The 17,619-nt window shown below is 39.7% G+C and overlaps 1 protein-coding gene across 2 annotated transcripts; it reads left to right on the plus strand.

Annotated features, from left to right (window-relative positions):
- Window positions 1-10,671: 10,671 nt before the first annotated feature.
- Window positions 10,672-13,483, plus strand: LOC121792107 (protein NRT1/ PTR FAMILY 5.5-like). 2 transcript variants are annotated; one of them, XM_042189915.1, is made up of 5 exons: window positions 10,672-10,787; window positions 10,884-10,939; window positions 11,526-11,629; window positions 11,715-11,929; window positions 11,994-13,483. In XM_042189915.1, exons 3-5 carry the CDS (start codon window positions 11,593-11,595, stop codon window positions 13,410-13,412), a joined length of 1,671 nt encoding a protein of 556 aa, XP_042045849.1. In that variant the 5' UTR covers window positions 10,672-10,787; window positions 10,884-10,939; window positions 11,526-11,592; the 3' UTR covers window positions 13,413-13,483. The 2 variants fall into 2 exon arrangements, with proteins under 2 accessions (XP_042045849.1, XP_042045848.1); XM_042189914.1 differs by having other exon boundaries at window positions 11,539-11,629.
- The last annotated feature ends 4,136 nt before the right edge of the window (window positions 13,484-17,619 follow it).

The following is a 17,619-nucleotide window of genomic DNA, read 5'->3' on the forward strand; positions in this document are numbered from 1 at the left end:
AACTATAATAATTATTTTCCAATGAATGCAACAGATTATTTTTGTCATAATGTTGTTATGTTTTACATTTAATGGATGTTTATTGCATATTTAAATGTATAAGCGAACATAACATAAGTCTAAGTTTTTGTTCTAGTAGACCGGTTGTGGGCTGCGCTCAATTTAAGGCACGCGGTCAGTTCTGAAAGGTTGCAATGTCAGTCCGATTATTCCTAAGCCTTATTGAAATATGATGACGTTGGTATGATATAGCACTGAATGGATCTAACAGCAAGGCGAGTCTTTATGCTATCTACTGAAAGACGAGGTCTTGATAATTAATTTCTTAATCAATGTACGTTAGCATTGAGCATACGATATTGAGTATATACTACTTTGACTTACCAAAGTTGCGGGTTTTTCGTCACCCAACGATCCAGGTATATTGGGTAGTGGTGATCATTATCTAGCGGTGCTAGGATTACTATTATATTGAATCGTGTGCGAGGAGAGTCTCGTTTGATAACATCCACAAGAGGAGCTCGAAACAAGGTTTTATTATTCGGAACCTAGCTAGTTGGAGTTTAATTACTCTATGAATAATAAATAAGAGTTTCTTGCTAAGTCCACTCTTGGAGAATAAAATATGTTAATTAATTAAGTCTATAGCAGACATTAATTAATTAATAGATGTTTCTATCTTAAGCGCGAGTAATGAATTAAACAAATAAAAGGAAACCCGGAATACTTGTAATTTTGGATTTGGAAGGCACTGCAATATTACTTCTGTAGTGGCTGCTTGTAATATTCCAATATAAGCTTATATTAAATTGTGAGTTCAATTTAATTAGTAAAAAGCTAATTGGGTGAGGCCATGTCCAAATTCTTCCTTTGATCCCCGACTGGGCCCAATATGTGACTTAATATAAATAGGAGAATAAAGGAGACAGAAATAACAATTATTATTGCTCCCAATTTTCGTCTCCCACTCTAAAGAGAGTGAGTTCGAAAATTACTTCTTACGTGAGCTGAGTTCTTTCTTCATTATACGAGTCCTAGTATTCTGGTGATATTTGCCCACACAAATATCAGTATACAGTCTGGGACACCAGTCAGAAGATCCGAGGTCGAGTACTGAAGATCTTCACGAGGAGACGGAGCAAGCCATCATCAATTCTTGATTGAATCAACGAGGTAAATTGGCTAATTCCGTAGTAAGCATGTTTTAGGGATTTTATATGCTAAAGCATGTTTTAATTCAAGTTATGAGCATGATACATGTGATAATTATGCGAATAGATTTTGTCTAGATAATCTGCTAAATAGATCAAATTATGTGATCCGTTAGAACATGCACGCTTCCGCTGCCAACCCCTTCACATCATTCATCATTAATCGTTCCATCGTTCATCATTCATCATTCATCATTCTATCATTCATCATTCATCATTCATCGTTCCATTGTGCCGGGAAGGTGGCCACCTTCCGAGGACACCATAGCCAGCCAACCCTCTTGGATGGCTCACAGCCCTCGCGCGCTCTATTCCAAATCATAACGTTTTGGCGTAGCCAAAACCAACAAACATACAGTCCAACAGATAGGCCTCGAAACAAACATTTTGTGGCATGACAACAACTTGAAAAATAATCACACTCCATTTTGAGAAAAGATGATATTTCATAATTTCACAAGTATTTGATTTATATCCACACTAATGTGTTGGATATTAAAAGAAAGCCTACCTGATATGCTTAATTCTCAACTCAGTTTCTCGCTTTAGCCTCACTTGCCCTTGAGCAATTTACCCTTTGAAAATAAATAGCGTACCACGCTAATTAGTACTTGAACTATTTTTCTTGAGAAAGAATGCATGCATCCTATTTGATAGCACCTATATCTTAGTCTCGGCATATAGGATTTTCTTAATCCTATCCCGGCTTCACTACTCTGCAGAATTTATTTATTTTCTTTACTCATTTGGAGAGATTCTATTTCTCTTAAATAATTAATTGGATACTTATTTATTACTATATGAATTTTTTTTAAATCCCTTCGTAAATCCTTTTTTTTTGGATTTTTCTTAAGGCCCCTTCCCCTTATTCCATTTTCGCCATTTCGATTTATTTCGAGCTTGAGTTACGGCAGCATTGATTCATTGTTGGGTTTTGATTATGTTTCTCTCTCGAGTTGTGATCTTGTTGGATAGATTTTGTTCTAAATTCAATTACCACTGGATGTTTATTGCTACTGGACTATTTGTGATGCTAATTTCCTTGAAAGCTTGGTGGTATTAGAGAAAGTGTGTGTGCTTTTGTACTAGGTCAGGCCTCTCAAGCCCAGAGAATCCACTAGATCACAAGGTCTAGGAACTCAGAGGATCCTGGGAGTCTCGGTCGTCAGACACACAAATTCCGCGTTCAGAACCCTCAACCCGCTATACTATGAATTAGTACAGGGAAGTAGGGATCGATCCCATGAAGACGGAGGCGTAAGAAGGCATTTAAAAGATTCTAAAAAAGGAATTGGCTGCTGCCAAACAAATTTTGGGTTGAGAAAATTATAACTAGGCTGGGGAATGAAAACTAACACTAGACCTAGGAAACTGTAAATATCATGCAGAATTATGGACATCATCTTAACTTCAATAACTCAAACGAACTTTCTCGACCTAGTTAACAACTTCCTAATCTAGCTAAACAGGGATCAAACGAGCAGTGGGGACCATTTCCCAAAATAGTAAAGTACGGATGAAAAGCTGCAAATAACTAATTCTGAAATTAACAAACAACGATCTGCATCTTATCACCTGATTCAAGCTCGAACATGGAGAAAAACAGAGTAACAACAGATTCAAACAGAACAACATAATTCGGATGTCGGAAACTGGCGATTAATCGGAAATTGAACAGATCTACATCTACTAGACTAAGTAAACAAAAACACAGAAACGAGCCATCAGATTCATGCACAATCAACCAACTCTGCTTCAGATCCACACGTCGGACACTTAATCCACTCCGGATCCTAGCAATCCGAACCAAACTACAACCAAACTACAACTCCATGAGCTCCGATTCAACAGATCCACCCCGATCAACGACAATCCAACCACGATTCAACTCCAATTTACCAGATCAAGTGCGAAAAGCATCCATTCAATTAAACAACCACAAACTCAGAATCAAACACAAACAAACCTCAACATCAGCATCATTCATGACAGAAAATAGAAATTTCATAGATAGCTAAACGAGATTTCAACAACACAACGAAAGCCGAGCTTCGAACAGCCAAGACTATGTAGAAATCTGAACAGAAAACTAAAATGAAAACAGATAAATTGTTTCTTCGCCCTACACGAGGACGGTGGTACACAACATCAAACCGAAAATGACCCCCAAAGCCCCTAGACCTCCGATTACCCCAAGTGTGTGTAGAAGTGTGTGAAAGTGAGCTCAGAGCCAAAAGTCGTAAGTCCCTCTTTTCATGTTGCATGCTCTCTCTTTTATAGATGTGGAGGCGATCTTCTAGAAGCCTTTCTCTTGAATTATCCGTTCTGCCCTCCAGCTAATGATCTCCCCCGTCTGGAAAATTTTCTTCATTCTGCTCACTTTCTCGCCAATTTCCTTCGCCAGACGATTATCTTCCTTCCTTCCTGGACCTGCCGATTTCTTCTACACACCAGGCTTAAAAGATGTGTTAGACCCCATAAATTGTTGAATTTAACCCCATAACCGATGCATGAAATTAGCCTTATCTTCTGATTGTTGATGCTAATTTGTGATGCTAATTTCCTCTACTGATTGTTGATGCTAGTTCTAAGTCTTCTTGAGTTCTTGTTCTTGATTGCCTACTGATGCAAGGGAGGGTGTTGAGGGAATTACCTTAGTTTGGATGGTTTCTTCGGTTTATGCGGCTGCCCTTCCCGCTCCTTCGTCTCCCCTTCGCTGCACTCGTACTATGTGAAAATTTGGGTGATAGGAAGTGGGGAGAGAGGAGGTGGTGAGGGTCGGTTTATATAGTTCCCATTCTTGGCATCTTGTGCCTGAGTTCTTTGGAGAATGTGTTTCTATTTTGGGGCTGCAGTGTTGGCTCTCTTTTGAGCTTGATGATGTTGTTGTTCACTCCATATTGGTGATATTTTTGGGGAAGGAAAGTCCCTCTCTTGGCTGTTCCTTGAGCCTCGATAAAAGGATTCCATTCCTCTATTCTCTTCGGCTTGTGGTTGGGTTCTCTTACCTTGTGGCAGCTTTGTTTGATTCCTTATTGGTGCAAGTTGAGAAGGGCAAATTGTGGCTGATCTCACAGCCAACTCTGCAGTCTCTCTTGGTTGTGCTATTTTGCCTATTACTCCTACTATCTTAATCGAGCTTGCCTCTCCTCTTCCCCTTCTTATGTGTAAAAAATTTGACACCTTTTTTGGTGTTACATTACAGGTACAGGGCTGTCACAATTGGAGCCTTGTGGGGGCAAGGATCGAGGAGGGAGAAGGTGGAGAAAGGGGAAGGGATACCTTCTTGTAGCTGCTTGGTTCCCATACCTAATTAGCCAACTTCTAGTCTTGCTTAGAGCATCCACAACCGTGCTCTTGCCAGCGGCACGGTTGTGGGCCCGGGTGGTACTATTCATGCCTGCTCTCTGGCAAGAGCACAACACCCACAACTGTGCTCTTCTGCAAGGACGAGCACAATTAATTTAATATTCAATTAAACATAAACATTTCCATAATACTAAAATTCATTAAAAAATCACAATAAATATTACAAAATACAAATAAAATAAAAAATACATAATTAAAATCCTAAAAATTAAAAATTACATAATTAAAATACTAAAAATTAAAAATTACATAATTATTGGCTAATATTACCCGAGGAAGACTACTCATCCGGCGGCAACAAGCCCAATTGTTTTTGGAGACCCACTATCATGCCCTCGTGCGTTTGAAGTTTCGTGGGGGTCATAGTTGACCTATCGGCCATATTGAGTTGGGCCAAAAGGGTCCACAACGAGTTGTTCGGGGGTGGAGGTGGAACATAGGGTTCGGGGGCGGGGGCCGATGGAGTCGCGGAGCGCCGGTGCTCGGCCGCCGCCTTCTTCCTTCCTTGCGGTCGGCGTTGGGAACCGCTTGGTCCGGCGTCGGGGCTACCCAAGTTAGCTCCGGCGAGTTGGCTAGCCACTTCTTCGGAGGCGGAGTCGGATAGGGATACCGACCTTGACCGTTTGGAGGAGCCGCTAGAGGAGGATGTTACGCCTCCCAGATACCTCGGGTGGAACCGCGTTTCCTGCCAAACGTTGAGGTACTTGAACGACTTACCGTTCATGGATTGGTATGTGCTCAGCGCCGCAGTGATGATGTCGACCTCGCTCCGGCCGCTCCCGGCATTCCGCGACTCCTGGAGGAAATAGCCATTGAACTTGCCAATTTCGTCGTTGGCTCGGCCGATGCAGTTGCGCACCATACTCTCGTTGCGCTCGATCGTTCCCGGCGGCCGGTTTGCATTGTACCGGCGAGATACGCGCCACCAAAAGTGATCGCCCGATTGGTTCGTGCCAACCGCCGCATCTTCGGAGATTTCGAAGTACGCCTTGAACAATTTATCCATCTCCGCCGGCATGTACGGTGTGCGGACACCGCTGCCGCGAGTAGGAGCTTGCGGAGGTTGGGAGGGGGCGGTCGGCCTAGGCTCCGGTGTCCACCCGTATCGTCCTTCGGAGGCACCTTGGTCGTCGATTGGGTATGGACGGTAGCCACCCGGAACGGCCGAATCTTGGGTTTGATGAGGGGCCGAATATTCCGTTTTCGGACTAGGAAACGGTTGTGAACCGAAACATTCGGGGTTCCAACCGTGGGAGCCCGTAGGGTTATCGCCTTGACCGGACATAGTGATGTTGTAGGGTATGAGAGAATGAAGATGAAAATGGATATGAGAGATTGAAGATGAGAATGGAGATGAGAGAATAATGATGAAAATTGTGTAGTTTGATGTGAATTTTTGGGAGTGAAATTGGGGGTATTTATAGATGAACGTGTGTATTTTTTGGGTAAAAAAATTAAAAAAAAATTAAAAAGTGGGAAAAAATGGTTATAAACGGATATAATTTTTTTGGGAAGTGAATTTGTTTTTATTTTTTGTCGGTTTTTTTAATTAAAAACCGATTTTTTTAAAAAAAATTATTTAAACCCAACGGCTATGCCGTTGACGAATGAGGGCGCGTCACGTCAGCTGCTCGCTGGTACGGCGGTGCTCGATGCATCGAGCAGCGCCGTGCCAGCGGCGGCGGGTGGCGTCCGTGCCAGCGGCGCGGACAGCGGTGGCGAGCATCGCCACCGTTGCGGATGCTCTTACTAGAGTTGGTAGGATGGTGTAGTGTAGGTGTGAGTGTTGTCTTTATCACACATGTAAACATGTACAACTTGTATAGCTGGATTTGTATTTTACTCCACACATGTATTCTAACTTTCTCTAATAAAGCATTTCATTTACTTTTATTCTTGAAAATTTTCTTTTGCACTGAAGTTCTCCCAACATAGCTTAATCCATTCCAAAATCGGGAATTTCAACGAGAGTTCTACGATTAATCGCCTTCCAAAAAAAATTAATTTATGCTAATACATTCGATTTATTTTATAAGAAAGATCGAAATTCTGGGGCGTCACACATATCTACTTTATATTGTATCTTTTATAGCAAATAGTCCCTAAATAAGTTATTTCAACTTTTGTAAAAAAAAAAGTTATTTCAACTTTTGTCTAGAGTTTTTTCCTCGCGGCAATGAGAGCTTAGACATTATTGTATAAGGTGCCGAGTTCGAGCCCTGTCGACACTATAGGAGTTTATTTTTCATTTCCTCCATCATAAAAGTTTATTTAAAAAAAGATTATTTCAACTTTTACAGAAGGGATATGATCAGTATAACTATCTTAAATTGATAACTAACAAATATATCAATAATCTATGTTATGAAGTTAAAAATAAATCCCTTTTTTGGTTTACTTGAGCAAAATTTCAATTATTTGAAAATGAAAAGATTAAAATAAAATACGTTAGAGTAATTTTTTTTAAAACAATGCATAATAAAATGCTATCTAAATAGAAAATACTCCATATAAAATTAAATGTATTAGAAGAAAATCAAAATATTTACAAGAGAACATATAATTTTACAAATAAATAATGTTTTACAAATGAAGCAAATATTTTTAAAAAATACAAAATAGAACATGAAAACAAAAGAAAATATAAAATGCACGGAAATTAAAAAAAATACAATTACTTTAAAAGTAAGACGAATGAGAACTGAAAAGTAATCTTAAACTGATAAGATAAAGTTTTAAATAAGGTGAATATGATGAGGAGAAATGATATGCTATATACCTTATGTGAGCATCACTCTCGTTTAACATGTATTTAATGTTGTTTGTTTCAATTTATATATTTAGTTTGATTCTAATGCAATAAAAAATGTTATTTGAATTTTTAATTTCACAAAATTCATATATATCAAAGCTTGATTTGCTCATTTCCTCTTTAAATTTAAAATAAATTAATAAACTAACAAATCAAGCTTTGATTTTATGAAATTAAAAATTCCAATAACATTTTTAATGCATTAGAATCAAATTAAATATATAGATCAAAACGAATAATGTTAGATACATGTTAAATGAGAGTGGTGCTCACATAAAGAACTCATATAAGGTATGTAGGGTATCATTTATGATATGATGAGATCCTAAAACATAAAAAATAACATTTATAATTATAATTAAGTAGAGTAAATTTAAGAAGGAAGGGTTCGCTCTGCACATGATGGATATGTATTGTAGGATTTCAGTGGATAATTAGGAGTACGATCCATCACAGTGCACATATTTAAAATATACATTTATAATTATGATTAAGTAATAGTAAATATATTAAAAAATAGGAACCAAAACAGAAACAAAGTACAGTCTCAACCATACAGATTCAATTCATACTAATAAATTCACCTAATCAAAGAAAAATTGGAGCAGAAATTATTTTACTCAATTACAATGAATTAAGTTAATTAAAGCGACGAATAACAAATAAAATAAGACATTATATCCGTATGGACTATGAAGCACCGATATACACACTCTGATGAAGAGTTGGTAGTTAAGAGCATCTGCAATAGCGGACGAACGCACGCCCTAGCCACCGGCTAGCGGCTTGGGCATGGCGGACGTCCGCTATTGCGTGCGGCGAACGGGACAGACGAGAGGGGGAGGACGAGCGGTCGGGCACGGCCGTCGTGCATTAGCCGATCGCTCGTCCGCTATTGTGCGGCTCGATCGGCAAGCCGATCAGCTAACGCGTAATGTATTTTTTTTGGATTTCAACTCTATATATACGGCTCGTTGCACTTCATTTTATTCGCACCACTTATATTAACGAGTTTCTCTTCTCCCTCTCTTCATTTTTCATTTGTGAGTAAAAAATGGCACATGATGGTGACGATGATCCGTCACAGCGAATTGACGAAGATTTGTGGGCCCAGACGTCCGCGGAGATAGATCGGTTGATGCAAGAGCACTTGCGCTAACAGGTGCAGTCGGCGGTCCCTCGCCCCATCCATCGTCGAATTACAGTCCCCCGGGACCACGTCGGTGCCCACCAACGGTTGTTTGACACCTACTTCGCTGAAGAGCCGCGGTTTGGGGAGTCTTTTTTTCGGCGGCGTTTTAGGATACACCGACCGTTATTTCTGCATATCGTGTCGGCATTAGAGGCTTGGTACAAGTATTACCGGTTCAGAGAGGATGCGAGCTGTTGACCCGGTCACTCGCCAATACATAAGTGTACAGCCGCAATCAGGCAGTTAGCCTATGGAGGTGCGGCCGACATGTTCTACGAGTACCTTCACATAGGCGAGACGACTGTCCGCGAGTGTCTGATGCATTTATGTTGGGGTGTAATCCACATACTTGGGGATAGGTATTTTCGAAAGGCCACCCCTAACGACTGCCAAGGTCTGATGGATATGCACGGGAGAGTGCACGGTTTTCCCGGAATGTTGGGCAGCATAGATTGTATGCATTGGGAGTGAAAGAACTGCAACACCGCTTGGAAAGGGGTATACACGACCGGCTTCAAAGGAAAAAATCCCACGATGATCCTCGAAGCCGTAGCTGACTACTGTCTATGGATTTGGCATGCGTGTTTTGGGGTAGCTGGGTCGAACAACGACATCAACGTCCTACAATCGTCGCCCCTTTTCAACGAGCAGTGCCTTGGCATAGGACTGGCCATTAGTTTCGTTGCTAAAGGCAACCAGCACGATATGGACTACTATTTGGCTGATGGGATATATTCCAGGTGGCCCGTCTTTGTGAAGACAATCAGATGCCTAACAGATCCAAAGAAAGTTTACTTTATGCAAAGACAAGAGGCGGCGCGCAAGGATGTGGAGGCGTTTGGTGTGCTCCAGTCGCGATGGGCTGCGGTAAATGGTCCAACACGCCTATGGTATGCTGAATGCATTGCTGAAGTCATGTATGCATGTATTATCATGCACAATATGATAGTCGAAAATGAAGGTCCAGACTCACTGACTGGGCCTCTGAAGATGTGTTAAGGGCTTTTTCCCTTAACGAAGGCCGGCGGCTGCGCTCGGCGACCTCGAGAACTTCCGGCGCCCGTGCTATGGTCGGCGGATACAAGGAACAGTTGTGCGCAGGATGTTTCTTCCGTCGGGCAGCTTGCTTCCTATTGAGAGATAATCAATGAGATGTTGGGTAAATAATATTTTCATTCATAATTATGTTTATAAACAAAAGCCCTATTTATAGTCTAAGAACCCTAGGGTTGGTTCGACCTCCTAGTCATCTCGGAAAGAACCAACAAAGAAAACCCAAAATGGAGCTTGTAATTACGCTCGACACTTACTGAAAAATAAATAATAAAATAAATAATATCCAAAAGAAATAATAAGCAAAACAACTATCAAACTAGGAAATTCTTTGGGAACGAAGTTGCCCAACTTCTTGTGCGGACGCACGTTCCTCTTCGGCTTCGTCGTCGCGATGGACGGTTGCTTCAACAGCTTCTCGCGACTTCCATCCTGCGACTTCGTCGGTGCACCCTTGTCCTCGGCTGCTCCAGTAGCCGGTTGTTGCGGGACCGTATCAAGATGCTGCAAGACCAAGCCACAGTGTGGCCACCGCCTCTGTACGAATGAAGATACCATGGGGGACGTCGAAAGGGTCCAAGTATTTGCTGATATCCGCCAACAAGAAGCCCATATTCGACTCCAGAATGATATAATTGAGGAGTTATACGCTCGTAGGATTGCACACTGATGTCGTTTGTAATTTATTTATTTTTTAAATTGTACTAGACTTTTTATTTAATTGTACTAATTTTTTTTATTTTTCGAAATTATTATTGCACTTCTCTGTATATGTGTCCAATTTTAATTCTGTATTTGTTGATTTATTTACTTGGGCGTTGGCTAGCCTATTGCTAGGCTATTACTAGACTGTGAGAAGTCCTTGATAATATGACAGGTTGTGGAAAGTCTTTGATGACGTGGAATAAAGAGTTTTTTGCTAGGCTATGGTCCGCATCCTACTCTGGATGCTCTAACCTCCAAGCCAAGCAAATGGGTGGGGACCACAGCAATATAAAAGGCCAAAGGCTTGACCATTCCAAATATTCTGGCCAACCTGATGGTTCATTCATCAATTATCATTGTCTTCTCCTATTTCCACTTCGGTTTTACTTTCAAGTCAAACTGCACCTGTTGACTCTGTAATGTCGTGGTAGCTTCGGTCTGAACGGTAATAGAAGTGAACGACCACATCTCAAATCTCAAATGTATAGTTATGTGATCTTGTTTCTTAATTCTGACACCAATAGCTGATTTGGCATTGCAGAATACTGGGATTTCACACAGAGTGGCTGTCTCATAAATATTCTATAAGATTTTCTGGTAACGAACTCAACTTTTTCGAGATCTTTGTAGAGAAATTGCAACTTTGAGTTTGTTTTGTTATGCATAAAATAATGAAATATATTATTCAACCTTATCTCGAAACTCAGCTTTTTAGTCAGCTGATGGAACCATTTTCCACATCCGATGCTAACTAGACTAGTTTTATAATCCAATAATGTTTTGGTAAGAATAATTTTCCAATTAAATAAGAATAATTATAACATTCACACTAGATCTACTCACAATTGTAGTATTTGCAATCATCAAATATGGAATTTCTGTTTCTTGATTGCTAATCAGAGGCTTTTGAGTCAATCCCAACCATGAAGAGCGCCGTCAGAATATCTGGTTAGATTATTAGAAATGGAGGTGTTGGCAAAAGTAGCGACATCAGATTAATAAGTAATTAAGCACTGAGCTGAGCTGTTTCGGGTTGAATTTATCTTTTGCTCTTTTTTTTTTTTTTCTCCTCAATTATTATTATTTGGTAGTTATATGTGAAACAAGTAGTGTTAGTCAACTATATTAGTTGTGTCTGAACATCAACACAAAAAAAACTAGGAATCTTCTGACTTGTGGTTAGGTGGTATTGGTAGTATTTAAGAAGAAGTGTGTGAAGATCTGAAAGCTCAGATTTGTTTGTTTTGTCAATGGCGGAGGAGAGGAAGAGCTTCGTCAGAATTAGTGGTATTTGAATTTAATCTCTTTTATAAAGTGTGATTTTGAGATACTAATTACTAATAAATAAGCTTTGGATTTTGCATATATGTAGCTCTGCTATGGGCAGATGTACTGGTGGCTTACGCCCTCTTCGTCATGCAAAACTATCTCACCGATGTGTGGGGGCTCAGCTTGATCAACGCCGCCCTCATCTTGAACATCTGGAACGGAGTTTATCGGGTTTTACCACTCTTCTTCCTCTACTTGGTCGACAAATATCTCGGCCATCTGAAGCTTCTTGTCTTCACTAGCTTAGCCTATGCTGCAGTAAGTCACTTCTACTGAATTCCACTTTTCTCCTTCTCTCTCACTCACTCTCATTTTTTTGCAGGGGATCACCATGGTGGCTGTGTCGACTCCTCCCCTCGCACACGCAACTGGCACGTGTAAACGGTACGAGCCAGAATGCGTGGGCCGCGCTCAGAAGGGCATCCTTATTGCAGGCTTGGCCTTGATTGCTGTTGGAGTGGCCGGTAACCTCGTCTCTCTGTTGCCTTACCTTATATGGAAGAGGCAGAGCGACGGAACTAGCTCTGGCCAAGGTGTAGACTTTTATCAGATAGCTGGCCTAATTGGGGTGGTGGTTGTGCCTATAGCCGGAGCCGTCGCTCTTCCATACATCAGACCGCCAACTCTCAAGTTTGGGATCCCGGCCATCTGCAGCGTCGTCGGCACCTTCCTTTTCCTCACCGGTTACTCCAAATACACGGACGCTACTCCCCTGTACAACAGCCCTCTCTTCGACGTCTTCAGAGTGTTTGTAGCGGCCTCACTCAAGTTCTTCCGTTCCTACCCTGTCAGCAACAGGGATTATCACGGCCACAAGATAGGGGAGACGGAATTCACACCAACCAGGTGCCTCGGGGGGTTGCATAAGGCCGCCATAAAATTGGCCGGTGAAGGAACCCCCACTGGGAAGAGCTGGACGCTCTGCACCGTGGCGCAAGTGGAAGAGGCCAAGATTGCAGTGCGGATGGTCCCAATGTGGATGACTTTCATCGTTTGTGGCGTTGTGGCCGCCATTGGAGACACATACTTTGTCGAACAAGCGGGCAAGCTCAACCGCAACATAGGGATAATAAAGCTGCCTATTCAAGTACTTCTACTAGCAAGAAGGTCAACAAAAGATTGGCTAGGCGGGATGGTAACGAAACTCCTGAAGAAATTTAAAGCTGAATGGGCGCCCTCGTATGGGATAGCAGCGGGAATGGTATGTTCGATCCTGTGTTGTATAAGTGCGGCTTTGGTGGAGAGAAAGAGGCTTGATGTTGTGAGAAGCGACGGATTGCTGGACGAGCCGGATAAGCAGATCAAGATGAGTATTTATTGGCTGGTTTTCCAGTTCGTTTTGTTAGGAGGATTAGAAGCTTTTCAGGAGAACAGTGTGAGTGTATACTACAGAGATCAGTCGCCTGGATCAATCGAAAACTACCTGGTGAACATCATTCGAGGGGTGACCGGTTTGGGATACATGTGCAGTGCGCTTTCCGTGTATGTTGTGGGGAAGATAAGCGAGAAGGGAGGGAGGACAAATTGGTTTCAGCATAGCTTGAACCGTAGTCGACTGGACCGGTACTACTGGGTGCTGGCGGGTTTGAGTTCGGTGAACCTGGTCGTGTTTGTGTTTGTGGCGTCGTTTTATAGGTACAAGAAGCCGGAAGAAGGTAGGAAAACGCCTGACGCGGGTGGTGGTTACATGGATGGATATACCGAAGGCGATCAGAATAGATCATGTTGTTGTTTTTGTTGAGATCAGTATAACAAACTTCTTCCATGATGTGTTTCTTTTGCAATGTAATGTAGTATCATATCCTGCCCACATTGCTCATGTTGCATTTACACTAGCTTGAGTTTCACTTTCTTAATTTCTTCTATAATAGTAGAATCAATCAACTTGTACAAGAAAAAGGCAATCTTGTAGAGGTTGTGGTTAGCACTTAGCATGTTTATGAGAAAAATAAAGTAGATATAAGTAAACAGTATGCACATGCCAAATATGTTATAACACTGAGTTAAATGCTGCCTCCAATATTAGAAATCAAGAAAGAGAAGAGAACAGCATTTGTTCCTCTCTCTCTCTCTACCCCTCTCGTGAGTTTGGCAAGGACAGGAAGACTAAGAAGCATTGACTTGGAAAAAGGTTCGTTTCTAGAGGTCCCCAATCCGAACCGAACCGGACGAACCGGCCTGGAACCGTCACCGGCGGTTCCGAACCGGAACCGGAACCGTCGGCGGCGGTTCAAACCGGCACCGGAACCGCCGGTTCGGCCGGTTCCGGTTCCAATTTTTCGGTAACCGTAACCGGCGGTTCGGAACCGCCGGTTCGGCGGTTCCCGGCACAATTTCAGGCCTACTCCTAGCCTTTTCAGAAACCTGGCCGGCGGCAGCCGGATTTGACCGAAACCATGGGCGGAAACCGCCGGTTCCGCCGAAAACCGGCGGTTCCGGTGGCAAACCGGCGGTTCCCGCCGTTTTTTCCAAATTTTTTTTTTAAAAATCACAATTTTCCCCTATAAATACCCCCAAATCCTCTTCATTTCTACTCACCCCATTCTTGTGTAACTGTGTTAATAAGAATTTCTCTCTCAATCTCAATTTCTCTATTCTTCATTTGATAAGTATCTTATTGGTGAAAAAAGTGGGTATCTTTGGGGCAGATGGTACTGGAACACAAATTTATATATGGAATCTGGATGAATGGGGATCAGATTATAGTTTAAAATGGGAAGCTGGGTTCACAGGCGGGAGTTCGTTTCATCAGGCCATCAGGGTGGTATATTCATCTGAGTCCGACGATGAAACGAACTCCCGCCAGTGAACCCAGCTTCCCATTTTAAACTATAATCTGATCCTCATTCATCCAGATTCCATATATAAATTTGTGTTCCAGTACCATCTGCCCCAAAGAGACCCACTTTTTCACCAATAAGATACTTAGATACTTATCAAATGAGGAATATGTTTTAATGATCTTCTAAGTCTTTTTGTCAACACTTGTAAGTTGTAAATTTGTAATTGTTGTAACTTGTAATTGTTGTAACTTGTATTTAAATTTTCCGGTTTGTAATTGTTGTAACTTGTAATTGTTGTAACTTGTATTTAAATTTTTCGATTTGTAATTGTTGTAACTTGTATTTAAATTTTTCGATTTGTAATTGTTGTAACTTGTAATTGTTGTAAGTAACTTGTATTTAAATTTTTCGATTTGTAATTGTTGTAATTTGTAATTTGTAATGTTAAGTAATAAGTTGTAATTTGTAATTTTAAGTTGTAATTTGTAAATTTTAAGTTGTAATTTGTAATTTTAAAGTTTTTTGTAGTTTGCAATTTTAAGTTGTAATTTGTAAATTTTAAGTTGTAATTTGTAATTTTAAAGTTGTTTGTAGTTTGCAATTTTAAAGTTGTAATTTGTAAATTTTAAGTTGTAATTTGTAATTTTAAAGTTGTAATTTGTATCAATAAAATTGCATTTGAACATCGCTTTATTCTAATTTTATTTATGCAAATATATCTACATATTTTAATTGAATTACAAATTTAAAATGCAAAAAAAAAAAAAAACCGCCGAACCGGATAAACCGGCCCGGAACCGGGCAAACCTAGGCGGTTCCGCGGTTCACGGTTCCGGAACCGGAACCGCCGATCCTTGGCCGGTTCGGTTCCGGTTCCATTTTTTTTCGAACCGGAACCGGCGGTTCCGAACCGTGAACCGCCGGTTCCCGAACCGTGGTGACGTCTATTCGTTTCACTCTTTTCTTTCAATATACTCCCTCCGTCCCGCACTACTCGCACGTTTCATTTTCGGCACGGAGATTAAGGAATGAGTGTATAGCAAAGTCAAATATTACGGCTGTAGGTGAAATTTTTTACTAAAAATGGAAATAGTGCAAATAACTTGGGACGCCCAAAAAGGAAATAAGTGCAAGTAGTCCGGGACGGAGGGAGTATGAAATAAGTGCTATTTTCGTAAGTGTTGTTTTGTCATTATGTAATGTGCTCTTTTAGTTGGAATAATAAATGTAACAAGAAGTAGGTGTTTATTTTTCTATTCAATCCAATCACTATTGGGCAATTAATAAACATGATGGATGTCATCATCGACTAAATGTCCACATATTGAATACTACCTTTATCTTTATGGAACAAACTTCAAATTTTAACTACAATTAAGGTCTCATATGTGCTATACACAAACACAACACATTATATTTATTTCAAAATTGTACTCCATATAATATTAAATTATTAATATATTTATAAATAAAATATATATTTATTAGAATTAGTCTATAAATTAATTTTTTTTTAAATTTATTTAAAACTACAAACTTATTAACAAAATATAAATAAAAAATAAGTACTACACACTAAAAATAATGTATAAAACATGAACATGGCTATTGCCCAAATTATGTATATTTGTACTAAAAATATGTACAAAAGAATTATTATTAACACATGAATTTAGTTATTCCAATATATAATGGGCTAAAATAATAACAGACCATAATTCAATGTGGTAATATATGTGATAAAAATACAATCAAGTAAATCAATAATAGGCCAATAATTTTAGGACATCAAGAAGCCCAAAAACTCATCTCCAGCTGAAACAAAATAAAATAAAACCAACTATTATACGTTTCAATACACTTTCTCTATCCCTTAAATATTGTCACACTTTGACCGGACACAAATTTTGAGAAATATAATGGAAAGTGAGTTGAAAAATTAAATGGAGAATGAGTCCTACTTTTATATACTCCACTACCAAAAATGATAAAGTGAGTTGAAAAATTAGTGACAAGCGAGTCTTACTTTTTATATACTCCACTATCAAAAATGGTAAAAAGTGAGTTGAAAAAGTTAGTGGAGAGTGAATCCTACATTTTATTAGTTTTATAATAAAATATGAGTTAGAATGAGTTAGTAGAATATAAGGTCCACTATCAAAAATGGTAATAACGTGTAACAAATTTTATGGGACTGACAAAAATGAAAAAAAATGTGACAAAATTTAAGGGACGGATGAATTATTATAATATACAGCGTCCACATCAACCCTAAACAAACATATCGTCTCCACTCTACAGAATAATTTGACGCTGATAAAAAAAGAGGTGAAATCAAGAATTAATTAGGTGACCATTCTACACGTTGTTTTAAATTAATAAATCTCAAATTTAAATCAAACGTGTGTATTGGAATTGTCCTGAAGGCGATTATTTTAGGAATCTAATTTAAGAAAATGATGTTTAGAGAATTAATTGAAAGAGAAAAAAAGCAGTAGAGTAAAGAAAAAATCAAATAGAAGAAAGAATAATTGTGTTATATTTTTTTTAAAAAAATCTTTAGATTGTATGTACCAAAATAAATATGAGTTGGTTATAGTGAGACAAAGTAACTAACTACTAAAAACTTCTCAATTCCACAAAATGGTAAATATTACCATAAGACCTTTCACTTGCTAAAAAGAATCCACGAATAATATATGAAAAAATATTCATTTATTTTAGCATTAAATAGTATGAAACCAGCGACGGAACTACGCAGGGCCAACCCCCCGCGCCGGGGGGCTTGGCAGACCCCGACCCCGCCTTATACCTTCGTTCTCTGACCGATCTCCGCCCCAGATCAAGCCCTCACTCCAACCGTCCAGTTCAGACTCCAGGGAATTGGCCGACGCCGCTGCTGATTCTGCGAAATTGATAAATTGTTGGAGAAGATGAGACTTGGGCTTATAAATTTGGGCCTTCTATTTAATTGTTGTGTTGCTTTTAATTTTTGGCTATCAATGATGCCCATGACATAATTTGCCGATTCAGATAACGAATTTGATGGGTATGTAAAAATTTATAATATTATCAAATAAAATAATCTTAAGTGCATTAATGGTATGCAATACGTTTTATGTTTTTTATAAATTTTGTTTGCCCCAATACCTCCTAATTTACTTG

The sequence above is a fragment of the Salvia splendens genome, chromosome 2 (genome assembly GCF_004379255.2).
Source record: "Salvia splendens isolate huo1 chromosome 2, SspV2, whole genome shotgun sequence".
NCBI classification, from domain to species: Eukaryota; Viridiplantae; Streptophyta; class Magnoliopsida; order Lamiales; family Lamiaceae; genus Salvia; species Salvia splendens.